At 40.3% G+C, this 18,141-nt stretch overlaps 2 protein-coding genes across 4 annotated transcripts in view; one reads left to right on the top strand and one right to left on the bottom strand.

The window, feature by feature from the left end:
- The first annotated feature begins 533 nt into the window (after positions 1-533).
- Positions 534-15,824, top strand: tgm1l1 (transglutaminase 1 like 1). 2 transcript variants are annotated; one of them, XM_005740240.1, is made up of 14 exons: positions 534-810; positions 3,820-4,112; positions 4,194-4,385; positions 6,739-6,990; positions 10,417-10,535; positions 10,794-10,901; positions 10,995-11,172; positions 11,773-11,911; positions 12,482-12,674; positions 12,859-13,012; positions 13,327-13,611; positions 14,433-14,593; positions 14,711-14,847; positions 14,942-15,824. In XM_005740240.1, the coding sequence occupies exons 2-14, from the start codon at positions 3,821-3,823 to the stop codon at positions 15,084-15,086; spliced, it is 2,355 nt and encodes a 784-aa protein (XP_005740297.1). In that variant the 5' UTR covers positions 534-810; position 3,820; the 3' UTR covers positions 15,087-15,824. The 2 variants fall into 2 exon arrangements, with proteins under 2 accessions (XP_005740297.1, XP_005740298.1); XM_005740241.1 differs by lacking the exon at positions 534-810 and adding an exon at positions 3,041-3,146.
- A 1,352-nt stretch (positions 15,825-17,176) lies between these two features.
- abhd4 (abhydrolase domain containing 4, N-acyl phospholipase B) overlaps positions 17,177-18,141 on the bottom strand; it is a 4,819-nt gene continuing 3,854 nt past the window's right edge. For both annotated transcript variants that reach the window (XM_005740242.1, XM_005740243.2), the window contains exons 7-8: positions 17,879-18,065; positions 17,177-17,734 (exon numbers count right to left, since the gene is read on the bottom strand). In XM_005740242.1, coding sequence (XP_005740299.1) covers positions 17,645-17,734; positions 17,879-18,065 — 277 coding nt within the window. In that variant the 3' untranslated portion in view covers positions 17,177-17,644. The remainder of the gene's footprint in view (positions 17,735-17,878; positions 18,066-18,141) is intronic.

Below are 18,141 nucleotides of genomic sequence, written 5' to 3' on the forward strand. Positions count from 1 at the left end.
GTTTTTATATTTATCGGGCTGTCTGTGTCATCATCACCACGATCTGGTATGACTTCATAATTCTATTCTGCCAAGCCACAAAGCTGCTGATGCAACTTCAGTTATTCACTCTGCTTGCTTGCATTGGCCTATGAGTCATAAAACCTCGAATAGGTGTTCAATTATCCCGGGATGAACTTATGCCTTGGTTATTATGAAGTTCAAACTTTGCGCGGTCAGAGGTCAGAATGGGTTTGACTTTGAGGTTTTCCTGTACAGCAATCAAGAAAAGGAGAAGCGAAAAAAGGGAAGTTTGGCTAAATCAGCACTTTCTTGAACTCCTGAGTTCATAACTGAAAACATCCAGGATATTTTTGTTATTTTTGGTCCTATTGTATGCGCCGTATAAAGCAAACACAAAAAATAGTTCTTCAGGCATGCCGTCCTTATCTCTCCTCTTCACTGTCTGTCACCTTCCCTCCATCGATAAAGTTTTGCTAAGTGTTGCACAACGAAACTTTGGGTCCTCCGCCTTGTCCCACTCTACGCTCTCTGACGCATCGTGCACAAACGTCAGCTGCAGCTTCTGTTGGGAGTGGGAAACTTCAAACAAGGGCGGGGCGGTGGTGCTAAGCGGTGTGAAACAGGGGTGTGTGTGTCAGCTTTAAGTACCGCGCAGGACATTCCAGGACACCCTTAAAATTCTGATCCACGAACGCGAATGCGCATTAAGACGAAAAGTTTCCAAAAGTTCTCACAGGCTGAGAGATAGCTACTCACGACGACATCCAGGTCTCACCGTTGATCCAAAGAAGAATCCATACAGAGAAAGTAAGTTTTTCAACCACTCGCATTTTGTTTTCTTAAGACAGATGTTGAAGTCAGGCACAGGCGTAAAGTTGTGCGCATTCTTTCTTGGTTTTGTTACAGTTAAACTCTTACTGGATCTTTTTCCACGGGGAAAAACAAGTTAGGAAAGCTCGAATTTGAGGGCTATGTTCATCATTACAATTAGCCACCTCATCTAATTTGTGTCCAGTAGAAAGAACATGTCTGGTCACCCCACCTTCCAAACTCTAAGACGTTTTTTGTTGTTTAAACGTTTTCTACGTTCATTTAAAATCAAACAAACACAGTCAATTAGTTTAGTTCAGGTATTTTCATGGCTTCAGCTTTTTTGGTTGGCAGCCAGCTGCTGCAGCTCATCCCTTTCTTTTCTCAATGACCTAGACGATGTGTAGTGTATAGGATTTAAGCAATATCTCTATGTACTTAAAAAAAATTACACTGGAACTCCAGGGATTTGTTGCGACAGTTTAATAATCAGTCAGTTTTACATGGGACCAAACTCACTGGACAAACAAGCCAGTTGAAGCTGGTTTTACTGTAGACAAGATAAAGTTAAATTTGTAGGGGGCATATCAGGACCTAGTAGGTGTACCAGCCATGCTAACAAAAACTGGAAGAAAAGTGCAGGACTGCGGAGATACAGAGCAAAGTACAATGGAAGAAAGTGATATGAGTGGTAGTGAGAGTAGCAAAGGGAGGACGAGATGAAGAATACTTCATTTCAAGCTTGGCTGATGGCTGTATTACAGTATAGATCATTTTAAGTTTGTGCATTAGAGTGTGAGCAAGGGAAGAGAAAGGCTGCCAAAAAATTAGGCTTGTGAAATGACTTTTCATGGTTCTAGGGGGTTCAGTGGATGTCTCTAATTGGCCAATTTTAGACCACCTTGGTGCAAGAGGAAGATAAGGCTTCATTTTAAAAAGGACAAAAAACACTTGTAAGTTGCTTGTTTACTTAGTTATGTTTCAAAAGATCCTGTAATAGCTCATATGGAGGGTGTTTGTTTTTCTGCCTCGCTTCCTTTTTTTTTAGATTCAGTGAGCCTAACAGTATCGACTTGAGCTTTGGGTGAGGTCACTGTGTGAAAAACATACAGCGTTATCATTTTCCGTCAGGATTCAGATGAACTCAGGAAGCCACAGAGTTAAAAAATACAAAACGTGACCGACACACAGATGGTGCACACATGCATTGATTTTAAAAGCTTTGAGGCTATGAGGCGCCCCTCCCTCTTCCTCAGCTGTTGTCTGCCCTTTGACCTCTGCCCTTTCCACCCTGTGTCGTGACATGCAAATAGTTACCCTTGAAAATCAGCTCAGCCACACTGGATCAGCAGCTCCCATCTGTCTGCGTTATCATCTAAACATTCCTGTAATGCTTTTTTACTTCGCCGGTCAAACCTGTACCTGTAAACTGGTATGCTGAAGTTATGTACAGAAATGATTGAATGTGTGGTAACTCCTCCCCAAATTAACTACTATCCAATCACAGCTCACTCACTATAACTAGAAATGATCTCCAAAGTAAGCCCTAAATGTTACCTTGTATCTTGTTTATAGGGAAACTTAGGGTTACCCCAAAGCTAAGGAGCATATTATTAGTTAACTACAGTACAGTTCATGCTTAAGTTCAAAAGTATTAACATTGCCTAGAAGTCAAGATGCTCATGTTCTGCTGACGGTGGCTCATGTTTAGGTGGTTGTGAATCAGAAGGTAGAGCCGATCATCTAGTAACCGGAAGATTAGCGGTTCAGTCCCTGGTTGCACAGGTCGGTATGCTAAAGTATCCTTGGGCAACATACTGAACAACCACATTTCTGACTGTGTATGCTAATGTTAGATCAAAAAGCACTCAGACGTAGAAATAACGTGCTTTTGATGAATTAATAAATGAATGGGTGAAAGCCACATGCTCAAGTAGAGTAGAAAAGAGCTATATAAGAACCAGTCCATTCACCAGTAAGAACTGGTAACAAGCACACACATACACATACATATATGTTCATGGCTATTTAAATTGTATTGCTCTATAAACCACGTGTCTGCTATTAACGTTTCATTAACAACACTGTTTTCTCCCAACAATGTGCATCACTGCAGCTCATTACAGTTTACATGTGCTAACAAAACTTCACTGATGGTTTGTTTTTGAAAAACAAAATAGCTTTCACATTTGCAAAGTTGCATGTCACACACAGCTTGTGATTTTGTTTTGATAGAGAGAAGATGCAGATGGTAAAACCAAAAGAAGGACTGAGGGAAAACCGTCTCCTCCCTCAGATTTGCATTCTAGTAAACACAAGAACGAGCGAGGAAGGTCAGGCCAATCCTCAAAGAGACTAACGATCTCATTCCGCTGTGATTATTAGTGCAGTGTATGAGGGTGGGGATGTGACAGTATGATAAATGCTCGTAAGGTGCACGACCCTGTCCACTTGCGCTTGCAGTCAATGTGCACGCAAAAAGACATCACGAGCACAGCAGCTACACTGCTCTCAGCAGCTGAGGCGCAGCAGATTGAATCCAGCTGCTCGAAGCAGTTATGTTTGCTCACGCAGAGCACCTAAGAAGGAAGAATGGCGAAATTCCCCGAAATTGTTCGGGAAGGACTTGCAGCTGAGTAGAGTCCATGTCAGGAATGTAGTAATTAATGAAACTAAGAAACAAGGAAACTGTTCATTTAGTCCATCGCATTGTTTTTATTACAAAGATATGAAATAAATTGGACTCCCTGTGGCCTCTCATTACTTGTGAGCAGTTAATTGGCATAAAATATTAACTGTATGTGTACTTAATTAATCTCATTTCTTTCTATTATTGTGGGGTCTTTACTTTACTATATATATGTTGTGAACTGGCTGATAAAAAAAATAAAACTGAATGAAAATTGAATTTTAGTGAATTAAAAGACCAGAGAATAGTGCATATAATCGGTACCCAAAATTCTTCTCTTTAGAATTACAGTTAACATTTTTTCATGTGTTTTCCAGAATGCCAGGTGAGCGGTTAACAGTAAGAACTACATCAGAGATTGGGCGATTCCCCGGAGCAGCCCCACCCACAAGGGTGGAGCTGACCATCCAGAATGAGGGTGAGAAGAAGCGTGAGGAGGGGGGCTGTCTATGGTGGCTCAGAAAGATGTGCCCGTGCTGCTGTAAGCACCCAAACGCCACCTCATATGATGTCACAGATAAGGTGGAATTCACCAAACTCCCAACCCCTGCCGCCATCGTAGATCCCCCCAAGCCGAAGCCCGAGAACGGAGAGGCAAAGGAAACAGATGGTAACGACACTTATTTTAAACTGTGTGAAAACATGACATTGTCTTTGGCATCAAATCTGATATTCACTCCTCTCCTGTTAGAAGGGAAGCTGTCAGTGTGTTCGGTGGACCTATTGAGTTCCAAGGCAGGTCAGAACAGACAGGAGCATCACACTGACCTGTATCACGGGGATGAGCTGATCCTTCGCAGAGGCCAGACCTTCCAGATAGAGGTTGAGCTCAACAGGCCCTTCAGTACTGACACTGACAAGCTGTACCTGGAGCTGAAAACAGGTATGAAGCCAGTGGCTGGACAGTGTCCATCTTTTTAAAACCAAAATATGAAGAAAAAAAATTAAAAATTGTAACAATGAGTATGATCAATAGTTTTTTTTAGCCATTTAAAAGACAGTTTTAAAAGTAACAGATGCACATTGTAATTAAGTGTATGTGGGAAACATTGCATGTGGGAGATAACATTTAACGCTGACGTTACTGGAAGGTAAGTCATTCAATAAAACGCTGCTTTCGATTTTTCATAGGAAAAGTGCCACTAACTATTTGTAAACGTTTTTTTGCGTTTAAAATTGTTGGATTGCCTTTTAACCAAAATTAGCTTCATTTGCAAACACAAGAAAGAAACCAGCGACTGCTCAAATCATGGGAAATACGGTCCAAATGTTGTGGCATAGCTAGCACATTTGATTTCAGCAGCAGCTCATGGCTGAACAACAAGTTCTGGATTCCACCCAGCAGCCCGCAGTCTTAACAGTTTCCAGGCCTTGGTACACTGGACACCTCCCTCTGGTATTTACAGACCTCACGCTACACACTCTGGCAATACATCACCACCCAAAAGTGATTTGCTCCTTTTGCTGTGATAGCTTCATGGGGAGAGGGGAGGAAAAAAGAAACAAAGTGTCTGAGCTCTCCACATTCAGCAGACTGGCTGCCATCAGTGTCACTGTGGGCAGGGAACAGGCTCGAAGTGTTGCTCCAAAAGCAGTGATTTTTATCAGTAAAGCTTTCAAAGCTGTTGTTTTGAGCAGAAAAGAGACACTGTTTTTCATCATTTTCATGCTTTAAAAAAAAGTATGCTAAAAAAAAGTATTCAGAGGTGAGAGAGGAAGGGAGGGGTGTCCTGGATGCGGTCAAATGGAGAACAATGGTTTCTTGGTAAACTCCGTATTTCTGTTTGGACGAATGGTCGTCCAGCAGGGTTGCACAAAGCAAGCAGCTCGGAGGAGAACATCCAGAGGGTTTTAATCTAACTAATGGATTTGCTAGTCCATGAGAAAAACACATTTAAAGGAACATTAAAGCTAAATAATCACTCACACAAATGTGCACGCTTTCTGTGGAGATGTGCACATCCTGGAGCTTTGGAGGCTTTCCAGGCCCACGCTAGTGTTTACTCTTGGAACCCACACATAGCTGGGCCAAGGACTATCATACACATGTGGTTTACAGTTTGGAATGGTTGCCATACACTGGAAATAACATAAAATTACTGTGATGTGAAAAGGTTTGCAACCAGATTTTGTAAGGAGGTCTCTTTGCTGTTGTTGCTGCTGCCTTATTTGATCAAAATCTTCAAGGTTAGCTTATAATTACAAATAAGCGAAAACAGGAAAACACTTTTTGGAGCTGTGCAGGTTAAATTTTCATTCAAAAACATAAAGCAAAGATATTTTACCACATCCTTGACAAGGTTATGTGCATGCACTCATACACACACAGTACACTCAAATACACCTGACTGTGTCCTGACTCAAGTTTTACATTTAAAAGACAAATTCTCTGACTGTCTTTAAAACATTGAATGCCATGAATATGAATTTAAATGTACTTTTTGTAAAAACTCTTCATAACTCTTCATAAAGTGTATTTGAAAAGAACCTCTGCCACAAGGTGGCAGCATTTTAGCAAAGAAGTTGCAGTTGTTTACTATTTTTGAAATCCTTTGTCATCGCAATCAGTGTTGAATGTAACGCTTTTCAAAGTAACATGTTGCTCTATCGTATTACATTTACACAATCCAGTAATTACAAGTTTATTGTCACTTGCATTACAAAGCTTTTTCGTTATTTGCACAACCCAGACAGAAAAAAAAAGAAAAAACATGCTACATTGAGCTGATTTCAGTTCTTGTCAAGAGGAGGAAAATGGTGGAGCTATGGACGTTACTTTTATCTTTATTGCATAAACTGACAGGAGCATGATGGTAAAGTGCATACTGCGTCCAGAACGGAAATAACTACGTAATACTATAATGCAACTTCAGCTCTTTGCAAGCATCTGCACAGATAGCATGCTAACACAAAGCTAGCCAAGAACCTAGGGTGATGATAAAGAGTGAATGCTAACCCCAGCCCAGCAGCCCGAACTTCAGCATGTGATAGATCAGTGATGAACAGTCCGGCTTCAGCCTCCATTTTTACCTGTTCATGCTAACAAGCACAACACTAAGCCTGGATTCTCTGACTCGCTGTAACATCTTCAACCTCTTCAACCTTAGTTAATATCTCTGCAACATTTAGAAGGATTTCAATTATTAAACAAGTGCTTTGACTATTAGTAGTTTGAGTAGAAATATACAAAAAAAAAAAAAAAGGGAATAATATGGTTATGTATCTGTTTGATGTAGGTTCCCTGCCCTTGGTATCCAAAGGGACCCATGTCATCATTCCGCTGGTGAAGCACCTGGAAGATGAACGCTGGGAGGCCAAAATTGTAGAGCAGAACGGCAATAAGATCAAGCTGTCCATCAACTCTCCAGCCAACGCTGTGATCGGCCTTTACGAGCTCACTGTGACAACTTCTTCGCTCAAAGGCGACGCCACAACTACTTACACCTCCAGCAAGAACATCGTCATGCTCTTCAACCCTTGGTGTGAAGGTAAGCTGGCACCAATGGGAACAGGGAAGGCGGGGGTGGGTGTGGGTGGATTGAAGCCAGGGAATGTGGAAGAGAGGAAGGAAAGAAGACGACTCACAGATGATTGGAAAAATAAAAAAAGAGAAGACGTGTGACCTTACATACCATTCCAGAAATGAATTACTTACTATCTGGATTTATGTTAGGCTTTAGGTAGAATTGAGTATCTGAAAAAGTCAATATTTTTCTGAGAGCAGCAGATTCCATCTGTCTAACTGCGAATACTCAGATAAAATGGATGCCTGTATAGCCATTTAATCTCCTAGAGCAGCTCTGGTATAATATTACACTTGGGTGATAGAGGCCAAGTCAGTCCATGAGTGTGTTGTTGCCCATGAATAGCAACAGTGTGACTGTGTGTGTCTATGTGACTGTGGTCTGTTATGCAACTCCCCCGGCTTGGACCAAAACTTCTGCCGTATTTGGTTTAGCCACAAGTGAGAGCACGACTTTCACCTGCATTGGAGATCAAAACAGTTTGGGTGTAAGATGAGGGAGACCTTTAGCGGGGTCATTCGATATGCAGATATGATTGCTAATTGTGTATGCCTAAATGCCTGCTGTTCAAAGAGCTGAAAGCACCATGACTTAAGAAAACAAACAAGGAAATTGGGAACATTTCTACAGAACAGAGGCACAGCAGAGAAAAATACATTCAGAAAAAGCTGAAAAAATGCTGCACGTAGCACAGACTACAATGGAAATGAAGCCAGGGTGGACTATAAGTAATGGAGATGGCTGAAAGAAAAGAAAAACCCTTTTAGGTGCTTCGGTTACTAATAAAGCTCCAGAAGTTGGCCGTCTGTCCCTGGTGTCCTGGGAAACACTGGAGACATTAAGTGTGTCGACCACCCACCCACACTTAATGTCGACTGTGTCGACATTAAGTGTGGGTGGGTGGATGGGTGGATGGGTGGATGGATGGATGGATGAACAGATGGATGGATGGATGGATGGTTGACAAATAACGATGAAGGACCACACCACCTGGAGGATTACCACACCAGTTATCTGTGTCATAACTTTGGCCAGCATCAAATAATCTGGACTAGTGAGGTTCAGTCTAAATATAACAGCAGATAGTTGTAATGCTTTTAGGGGATGAAACTGTCACCTAATGATTTTATGTTATTTCCTAATTTGGATAATACATTACCATTTATTTGAAGGAGTATTTTTTGTGCATATTTCAAATTCTCTTTATGTGGCTTTATTCATGTGATATTCAATCTTGTGTACTGTGCTTTTTTCAGTAGAACTGGTTTGATATGAATTCTTGGTACAATAAGACATTCTTCAGCCACTTATTGGGCACTCATTGAAATAAAAAATTGTCTGTTATTGACTTTTTTTTAAAACTTTCTTTCATAGTTTTTCAATGTTTGTTGCACATGCAGTTTCCTAGAGGGTTAGACTTACAATGTAGTCTTTCACTCCTGCAGAAAACATTTTTCTTTGAAGGGTTCAACAGCTAGAGGGGCTTTTCCTCTTTCAAAGAGAAAAAAGGAAAAAAATGCCTCTACAGAAAGCTCACAATGGCACAGAAGCTCAGCATGACGGACATGCTGAGCTTCAGACAGCATTGCGAGTGTGTGATTCTTAGAAAGACAGGGGTCAGCACTTGTGCTAACTTGTCAGGCATGGTGGGTAAAGCTTCTCTGGGCTGGTGAAAGCAGCATGGTTACTGAGTTTTCATGTCTTCCAAATTAAACCCTCAGTTAGAAATCCCATAATCAGAGTCATGTCTCCCTCCCCTCGCCCCAAACCAGTCAGGACAGATGGCTGCCCCTCCCTGTGCCCGGTTCTGCAGGAGGTTTCTTCCTGTTAAAAGAGAGTTTTTCCTTCCCACTGTTGCCAAAGTGCTTGCTCATATATTATTATTGTATGGTCTTTACCTTACAATATAAAACACATTGAGGTGACTTTTGTTCCAATTTAGCACTATATAACTACAATTGAATTGAATTATTATCGTCTTCTTGCCAGTGGCCAGCAAGAGGGACCAAATGTCTAATTTAGCTTTTTTACCTTGATATAAGTTATGTGAAGCCTGGCCCTTGCTTCTATCTGCTAATCTTAACCCTATTCAAAGCTCCACTAAGAAATTCAACCGTAGAGTGTCTTGTTGTACATTCTCAGAACTGCTTCTATTTTTTTTCTTTGATATTCGACAGAAAAAAGCACATTTGCAATGCAGCAAAATAAAAGAGAAAAGAAAAGAAAAAACAGTGGACCTGGTTGTGATAAAAAGCCTGTGTGTCTTTCATTATGGGGTTGCTGCTTTTGGCGGCATGCCCAATCTCCTTTTCCCTCTTTCAATCTCCTCTTCCCTAGACCAATCTCTCCCTCACACTCATAAAAGTCAAAATCCTACAATTACTGTATGAAGCGCCATGGGGCGAGCTCGCAGAAATCCTTACAGCTGGTGACAACCTGTCCTCTCCCTTGCTTTTACTGCCTCCGTGTGTATTTCCTTCCCGTTTTTATGCCTCTCCCTCCCTGTTTTGTACCTTTCTTGCTATCTGCTGACCTGACCTTCACTCTGACTCTTGGACCTCCTCCCTAACATCTTCCTCTATGAATCTATTTCTTCCCACATTCCAGGAATTTTTTAGCAAGATATGAAAACCACAATTATCACAGCTGCCAGATACTATCAGCTTCATCCCTTAAAATCTCGAGACAATATGTTATGCTTCACTCTCTCTCTCCTCCTCCTCCTCTTCTTTTCCCACCCAAGCATAACTTCCCCTCTTCCTCTCCTATGCCCCCCGTACTTTGTTAAATCTCTTCCTTCCACTTGCATTTTCTTATGTCCATCTCAAACAGTCTGTTACTTTTACTGCTTTTCCTTTCTTTCTCTTTGTCCCGTTCCTCGTCCCCACCCATGGGCATTTTCAAGGTGGTGACAGTAACAGATAAAAAGGGATGGAAAAAGAAACACATAGATTCGGGTGAGGGGCACACGCCCAAGTCTGGAGTGCTGAGGTCACCAAAACCAGACATTTTCCCATAAGTGAGTGTGGGCCTCACTGCAAGATCTATGCAGTCATTGTGTTTCTTAACCATTTCCTGGCCTTGGGAACTTTTTTCACATGATAAGTAAGAAAAAAACACATTCTTGAGTTGTTCAGTCACAAAGGAGGTGAATAAAGCAGGGATTTTAGGTCATTTTCACAAAGCTCGAATGTTTCCGTTCATTAAAAGAAATTTAAAACATCTACTTAAAAAAAGGGTTTCCTTGTATTCCCTGGTTTAATTAGACTGAACGTCAGGGATAACCACATAAATGTACTTAACTGTGCATGCATTATTGAAAGCCTGTTCTTGGAGGATTACATTTTCAGTGACATGAAGCTAAATAAGAGCAAATTCCTGTGTTTCTAGAGGACAGCGTGTTCCTGGATAACGAGGAGGAGAGGAAGGAGTATGTGCTGAATGACACTGGGAGGATTTACTACGGAACGGAGAAACAAATCGGTGCTCGCACGTGGAATTTCGGACAGGTACAAGCTATGAAGAGCAAGCTTGGTTTCTAAGCTATCATTACACGATTATGACCCTGTGGCACTTACCCTGTTTGTTCCTGCTGAAGATGGAATTATTTTAAACTGTTCCCAGTACCTATATTTTCATTGTGTTTTTCAGTAGCTGGTAATTTCTGTTTAAAAACAAAATGTTTTAATTTTTTTTTACAGTATTCAGTGTTCACAGGACAATTCTCCAAACTTTGGTTTCATAGTGAATTTTTTTCTTCATTGTAGTTTCATGAGGGAATCCTGGAAGCATGTCTGTTTATCATGGAGAAGAGTGAAATGCCGCCATCTGGTCGAGGGGATCCGGTCAACGTGGTCAGGGTCATATCTGCCATGGTGAGCTAATATACAAAAGAAAGATGTTTTTTCTAGAAAAAGTAGGAAAAAAATACAGGAAATGCAATGACCGTGTCACTGTGTCCTTTTTAGATAAATGCTCAGGATGACTACGGTGTTCTAGTTGGAAACTGGTCAGGTGATTACTCTGATGGAGTCTCACCTACGGCGTGGAGCAGCAGCGTGGAGATCCTGAGGAAATACCACTCGACCAATGGAACGCCTGTGTCATATGGACAGTGCTGGGTCTTCTCTGGGATCACTACAACAGGTGATTATGAGGAAAAAAACATTAAAAAGGAAGGGTGCTGGATGGCTGAGAGAAAGTTAAGAGTGTGTCTGTGGTGAAACCTTAAACTTTAGTAGGCAGTCGCAAGCCTTAGAAGGCATGCGAATGGATTGTACTGTATGTTCGGCTTGTGTGTGTAAAAAAGCTGCAAAGAATACCCAAGAGTGGGTCTTGGTGTGGATGTCAATTTAATTACAAATCCACAAATTTATTATAATCATGGCTTTTTGTCAGTCTGTGTCTTTGCATTAGCTCTCACAGTAACTCTGTCATAGAGCACTTCATATTCACTGTGTGTGCATCCAGGGAAGCTTGCATGATAGCTAGCTGACCCTAGCAGATAATATTGCCCCTGACAGCAAGTCATAGCTTTTATGCACTCCAAATACCTTGCATTGGCATTCTTAACATACCATCTATATTTGTCACAGATAGAGCCACATGTGTTGCTTTCATTCAACCAGAATAATGAAATTCCTTGCTGCCTAAAGTATTACCATCTGAAAATCTAACTCAAGTATCAAATGGCCTTGCAGAAATAAATTTTAATTGATCTATTTATATCTGTGTCTTTGGTTTTAGTGCTGCGCTGCCTTGGCATTCCTTCCCGCAGTGTGACCAACTTCCAGTCAGCACATGATACCGACGTATCCCTTACTACAGATGTATACCTTAATGAGAATTTGGAGCCAATTGACTATCTCAATAGAGACTCTGTTTGGTAAGATATAGAGCTTTACGTAGAATGGCATCCTGCCATGAAAATCATCTAAACCTATGCTAAAGAAATGTTCTAAAATGTTCTTGAAAATCCCCAAGTTGAAATTTATTTTAAAAGTGCATAGGCTTGTCTTGTATCTATGTGTTCTTTTATGCTGTATTACTGGTATCCTACAAGAGCCCTTAGACATTCTGTCTGCATTTTCCATATCCCTATAACTGCCTGAACACCTGTTCACTATAACTGTGGAACAGGGCACATGTTGTGAATGTAGCTAATGTAACAAAAACTAAACCCATATCCTTAATTCCTATTAAATTGTTAAGATGTGTTTCACTTCTACAAAAATTGCCAGCTATGTTTAAAGTCAGTAAAATATATCTACAAATGCCACCAAAAGTCTCTAATGAACACTTTTATACAAAAAATTAAAGTGTAAAATTGTGGCATATAAACAAGCTAACTGCTTTATGCTAAGCTAACTACATGCTAATTGTATTATTATATTAACCTAAAAGGAACAGTTTAATTTACTTAAATTCAAAATACCTAAACTCTGTCTAACTGTAGGAATTTCCACGTATGGAATGACTGCTGGATGGCCAGACCAGACTTACCTTCAGGTAATGGAGGCTGGCAGGCCGTAGACGCCACTCCCCAGGAAACTAGCCAGGGCACCTTCCGCTGTGGCCCTGCTTCTGTGAACGCCATCCGCTCTGGCCATGTCTACCTTAAACATGACACGCCGTTTGTCTTTGCTGAGGTGAGTGCGTGTTCTTGAACTGAACTCTTTGTTGTTTTGCATGTACTAGATATAGATATGTAAGAATTTCAGAAGTGGTCTTTGCAGCTTGAACCGTCAGCAAAAGATGAATCACGTAATCATATGTAAAAAGGGTAACCTGTTCTGTTTGAGCTTATTGTGTTTATTGGTATTTTTCTGGCAGGTCAACAGTGACAAAATTTACTGGCAGAGAAACCTGGACGGCACATTTAAACAGATCTACAGTGAAAAGAAAGCTGTCGGCCACTGCATCAGCACCAAAGCGGTGGGCTCTGATAAGCGGGCAGATATCACATCCTTGTACAAACATGAAGAAGGTACTGGCAGCTTTTTTTTTAACTTGTCTAATTGTAAGTCTACCTTAGACCGATGTTCCAGAAACAGACAGAATCATTTCTGCACCACCTGGAAATATCTTAATAAGCAGTGATTTAGTCCTGTCATTCTCTATAGATCATTTTGTTGAACTTATTCAACCCTCATCAACTGTTCACCTGCTCTCCACAATTCTTTAAATATAGCTCTCTGTTTGTTTTCATTGGAAAGACTGCACCATATCTCTTGCATATGTCAGTAAATCCTGAAACCTCTGACAGAATGAGGTGCACTTACATTCTCCTCCCTCTACTAGATTCAGAAGAAGAACGCATTGCAGTAGAGACTGCAAGTCGCTATGGCAGCAAGCCAGATGTCTATTCCACACCAGTGGCAGAAGATGTGTCAGTGGAGGTAAAGGTGGATGGCGAGGGACCCAGGGTGGGTGCTGATGTCCAGTTGAAAATTCTGGTGAAGAATCTAAGCTCACAGCCCCGCCAGGCAACAATCCACAGCCAGGTGGCTGTCATGTACTACACTGGAGTGCTGAAGGGAACCATCAAGAAGGAGCAGATGCCTGTGGAGCTTTCGCCTAATGAAGGTTGGATTTCGAGCTCAATTATGAAGCTGCACTATCTATGTAGGGTTTTGGTCTTAGTCGTTATTGTCAAAACCTCTTCAGTACAATTTGATGTGAAATTAGCAACATCTAGGCCCAGTTAGAGTAAAAAAGATGATACGTTTTGGCGCGATTAGGAGAGCCCCACCTCTGTGATTAACAATTGCTACCTTTTGTTTGGATTTTCTCTTGCTTATCAAGACTGGTTTCAAACAAACCCAAGGGTGAAAGCTAAAACGCTAAACTCAATAATAATAGGACAAAACTTCCATCTTTTAGCTTTTGCTGCTCTCGCATCACAAAAAAAAAAAAAAGTTACTAAAGGTCTGGAAAACTTTATTCATAAATGAAAGGTAGAAGATGTGAAATACTAACATTTTATGTCATGTTCAATTAAATTAGTTTGTTAAACAAATATTTGAATCTAAAAAGTGTTAAAGTAAATAAAGGCTAAGAAGATAAAACTGTGTGATACTAAATCAAGCAACAGTCATTTTATTACTCATAACTGCAGCTCTTTGTTTAGATGTGAAAAAAGATAAGGTAACAAGAGTTTTGGAAATGCACAGTCATGAAGAAAATTGGGGACAGGATCATTTTTAATCAAACTGAAAGTGAACTGAAGTGGAAAATCAAACTTATTTTCTGAAACCTTTACATTGTGCTTAGGCTAGGCTAGCTCGTCCTGTGGGAAGTTACTTGAGCCAAGCTAACTAGCAGCTAGCTGCTGTTCCAAAATGTCTAAGCATTCATTTAAATTGAAAACAACAACAACAAAATTTGCTTTTTTTCCCATCACATAGAGAAAACCATTGACTGGGTCCTGCCCTACCAACAATACCAGAGCCAGCTGGTGGATCAAGCAGCCTTCATGCTAACCCTGTGTGGAAGAGTCACTGAAACGAAGCAAGTGCTAGCTAACCAGACAACTTTCAGGCTTCGCACACCAGACATCACCATCACAGTAAGATTTCATTTTTCCCCCCTTATTCATACAGTGAGCATTATTTTAACACAAATGCATAACATTTATTTCTATTAAAGGTATCCCTCTTGACTAATTTAACTCTTTCTCTGGCAGCCTATTGGAGACGCCGTTGTTGGTAAAGAGATGGCTGCCAAGATTACTTTCACCAACCCCCTGCCATCTACACTGAAGGGAGTGGTGTTCAGAGTGGAGGGCCTGGGCCTTCAGGAGGGCCATGAGGTGGTCGTGGGGTAAGAACAAGTCTTTCTCTTTTTTGCCTCCCTTTCTCTTCCACTAACATTTTTGTGTCGAGACTAACGTTTCATTTCATCCTGCCCCTCTCAGTGACGTCGGCGCCCACTCCAAAGTGACGCTGACAGAGCACTTCATCCCCTCCCAACCTGGACCCAGGAAGCTGGTGGCGTCCCTCGACTGTGAACAGCTCTCACAAGTGCATGGAGTGGCTGACATTGTTGTTCTTGAACAATGAAAGGCACCACAATGATCAGCTTCTCGCACAACACTTATTTCTTATAAAATATCAACTGACAATGCCTCATCATATTAAGTGTGCTAAGTTCCCATATCTTGAGCTATACTGTTTGTTTTTATTGCAGAAAATGTTTAATTTTTGATATTCATAAAACTATTAATAGATGATTTACTGTAGCATTATCAGTATTACAACTATTTTTACATTTTAAATAACAGAAATTCACACTTGTGTCTTGCTGTGGAAGAATTGTAATAGACGTGTGACAAGGTGCTTTTTGACTAACAGGGGTTTGTATCCTTAGACTTCTAAAACAAGTCCATTTGAAGACACTGAAAAAAACCTGTGAAGGTGCAGAAAGTCAGGCAACACTGAGCTAATGTAAATACTATATATGTTGCTAGTCATAATGTGAAAACCGTTGTCTGACAAAATGAACCTCACATGGCTTATATGAAGGGAGGGAACTGTGACGTGCTTGGAAAGGGAACGATGCTGACTTTGGCAAATGTAACGTTTAAATGTACCAATTCAGAAAACAGAAAATGATGTCGTCTGCAAGGACACAGATTACCACTTATTTCAACTGTCAAATGAAATGAAAAGTCCGCCTTTATTAAAAACCCAAACCCCTCAAATGTCTGCATATCCGAAACGAGACCATTTATCTACTTGGAATGTTTTGGGTTTTCTATCATCTGTGCTGTGTCTTTAATAAAAGTCACACTAAAATGATGTTGCAGCTCTTTATTAAACAAGCCTCTGCTGGTTAAAGCCGATGTAAGCCTCTCAGAGGAAACAGGAAACTTTCCACTTTTGCAATTGAACAATGTTTTATGGCGCAAAAAAAAGAGAGCGAGTAATTTCAGCCTTACAAATTATGGTGGGTGACACACCTTTACTGCGTTTCACCAATCAGGATGAGTAATGTATTCCCAGGTACTTAAAGCTGACTGTGCTAAGGCAGTGGCTCATAGTTTTAGCATTTTTTTACACAAAAATACTGCGCCCTTTATGTCACTCGACTCGTTTAACAGCTCTAATTTGTAGCTCTCTTTCACATTCAAGGCATTAGAAAATGTACGAGTTCATAAAGGAAGTAATCGCTGTCATTGAAGCCATCAGAGAAAGATGTCAGATCATATTCCTTGCAGTGCTATGAACTCACGTATTTCCCGAATTCCAGTTCATCAAGCATTGTGACGGTGGGCTTGTCGGACAGTTTGAAGTGGAATTTGACACATTTTAAAAACTCAGGTTTTAAAATTGATTTGAATGTTAATGTAGCGTATAATGTCCCAGTAATTATAGTATGCCAAAAAGAGATGGAATAACAGTTTACTTTACTTTATCACAGATTTGATGATGTAATATTACCTTTCACATTAATACAATGTTATTTTTTTAATTTTATGTTTTATAGTTCTGCATTCAGGCACAATTTTTATAACTTATCACATAAAATTAAAAGTTTAAGATTTTTAAAAGTAAAGTAAGAAAAGTAAATGTAAAAAAGTTACCTTTTATACCTGTTAATCAAGTTTTGTGTTTAGATTTATAATTTGTTATACTTTTGATGTTACATTTTTTCTTAACTTATTACCACCTTCAAACACGGTACAAAAATATATATATAAAACTGTATTTTTACTTAATCAACTTCTGATTTATCACAAGTGTTATGGAACTTTTACCAAATATACTTTTTTCTTCAGTTGCATTTATTTTTATGCTACATTTACTTTACAGGTTAATTTAAATCTATATACTTGTAAGTTTTACAGTTTTAAACAGCTGTTCTAACAATTGGTAAATATATATTTTTAAGTGACTTTCTCATTTGATATTTATAATTCATATCCATTCATCAATTTGTCCATTTGGAGTCGCAGACAGGGGTGGATAGGGTGTAGCCTATCCCAGCATTCACTGGGTAGGTGGTGGGTACACCCCTGCCGTGAGGGAACAATGCTAACCGCTATACAGTGCCACTGATGGGCAAAACCCACTGAGAGTATAAAACCTAAAAAATATGCCAGCTGTCACTGCCCCCTGCTGGTGGGGCAATAAAGTGCATCACTCGTAGGTAGTTTAAATAAGCTTTTACTGGTTTCATTTTACAAAATACAGCTGATTGATACACGAGGAAGACATTAAGAGCAGGGATTAAAGAAAAATTGTCAGGCACATATTGAAGTGTGAACCGGGAATCATGTGGCTGATGGGTAATAAATAACACATCCATAGCCGTGTGCGTGTTCCACTGAGTGTTAAAGGAATATGACAACCCAGTATATTTCGGCACTGGCAGTTCGGTTAATGCTCTTCATGAAAATGTCAAAAATAAATGTAAATAACACTAAAAACCCCTTCTAACAAATATAAGAGTTTTACTGGAATAATAATAACAACAACTTGTTACAATAATAATAATAATAAAGAAACTACAATCAAAATCATGGCATTTCAATATGCAAACCCACCCAGCATACTTCACATGCAAAAGTGCCGGTGTTAAGACCATCGCCACTTTTTCTTAACAGTCCAAAAACATGTCAGTTCACAGATTTACAAATATTTTCAACAACTCTGTTGAACTCCCCTGGTTGATCTGCGTACACGTGGTGGGAGGCTTCATTTATCAGCTGCAAAGAGGAGCAGATAGGAGCAGTCAGCAGGAATGTACAGCAAAGTTGATTTTAATTATATTAACATAACATTAAGCTGAATTAGACTCATATGCTTGTCTTTGTGTTTCTATGGATGCAAATGTGTGTGTCTCTACTTACCAGCACTCTGGTGTTGGAGTGGTTCCTAATCTGAGCCATTTTGTATCCAGATGAGCTGTCCACCCAGGACTGTGCTCCATACAGCAGAGTGACGGGCATGGAGGCGGGCAGCTGACGAACCCGATCCAGCATCGGCCTCTTAGCCCATCCCAAGGACTCCGTCATGGCCCTGAAACCCACCTCTCCACTTGGATGGAGGAAGAGAAAGAGAAGGTTGTCACTTCTCTCTAATCAGAATCGCATTTTTAGTATGGAGGGGGGGG

The sequence above is a fragment of the Pundamilia nyererei genome, unplaced genomic scaffold (genome assembly GCF_000239375.1).
Source record: "Pundamilia nyererei isolate P.nyererei 1_Seehausen unplaced genomic scaffold, PunNye1.0 scaffold00098, whole genome shotgun sequence".
Lineage (NCBI taxonomy): Eukaryota > Metazoa > Chordata > Actinopteri > Cichliformes > Cichlidae > Pundamilia > Pundamilia nyererei.

What these genes read in the sequence shown, in the direction of transcription:
- tgm1l1 (XM_005740240.1), top strand. Translation starts at nt 3,821, where the DNA reads ATGCCAGGTGAGCGGTTAACAGTAAGAACTACATCAGAGATTGGGCGA. An exon ending in GTACCTGGAGCTGAAAACAG is followed by an intron (nt 4,386 to 6,738) that starts GTATGAAGCCAG and finishes TGTTTGATGTAG; the next exon opens with GTTCCCTGCCCTTGGTATCC. An exon ending in CACCAGACATCACCATCACA is followed by an intron (nt 14,594 to 14,710) that starts GTAAGATTTCAT and finishes TTTCTCTGGCAG; the next exon opens with CCTATTGGAGACGCCGTTGT.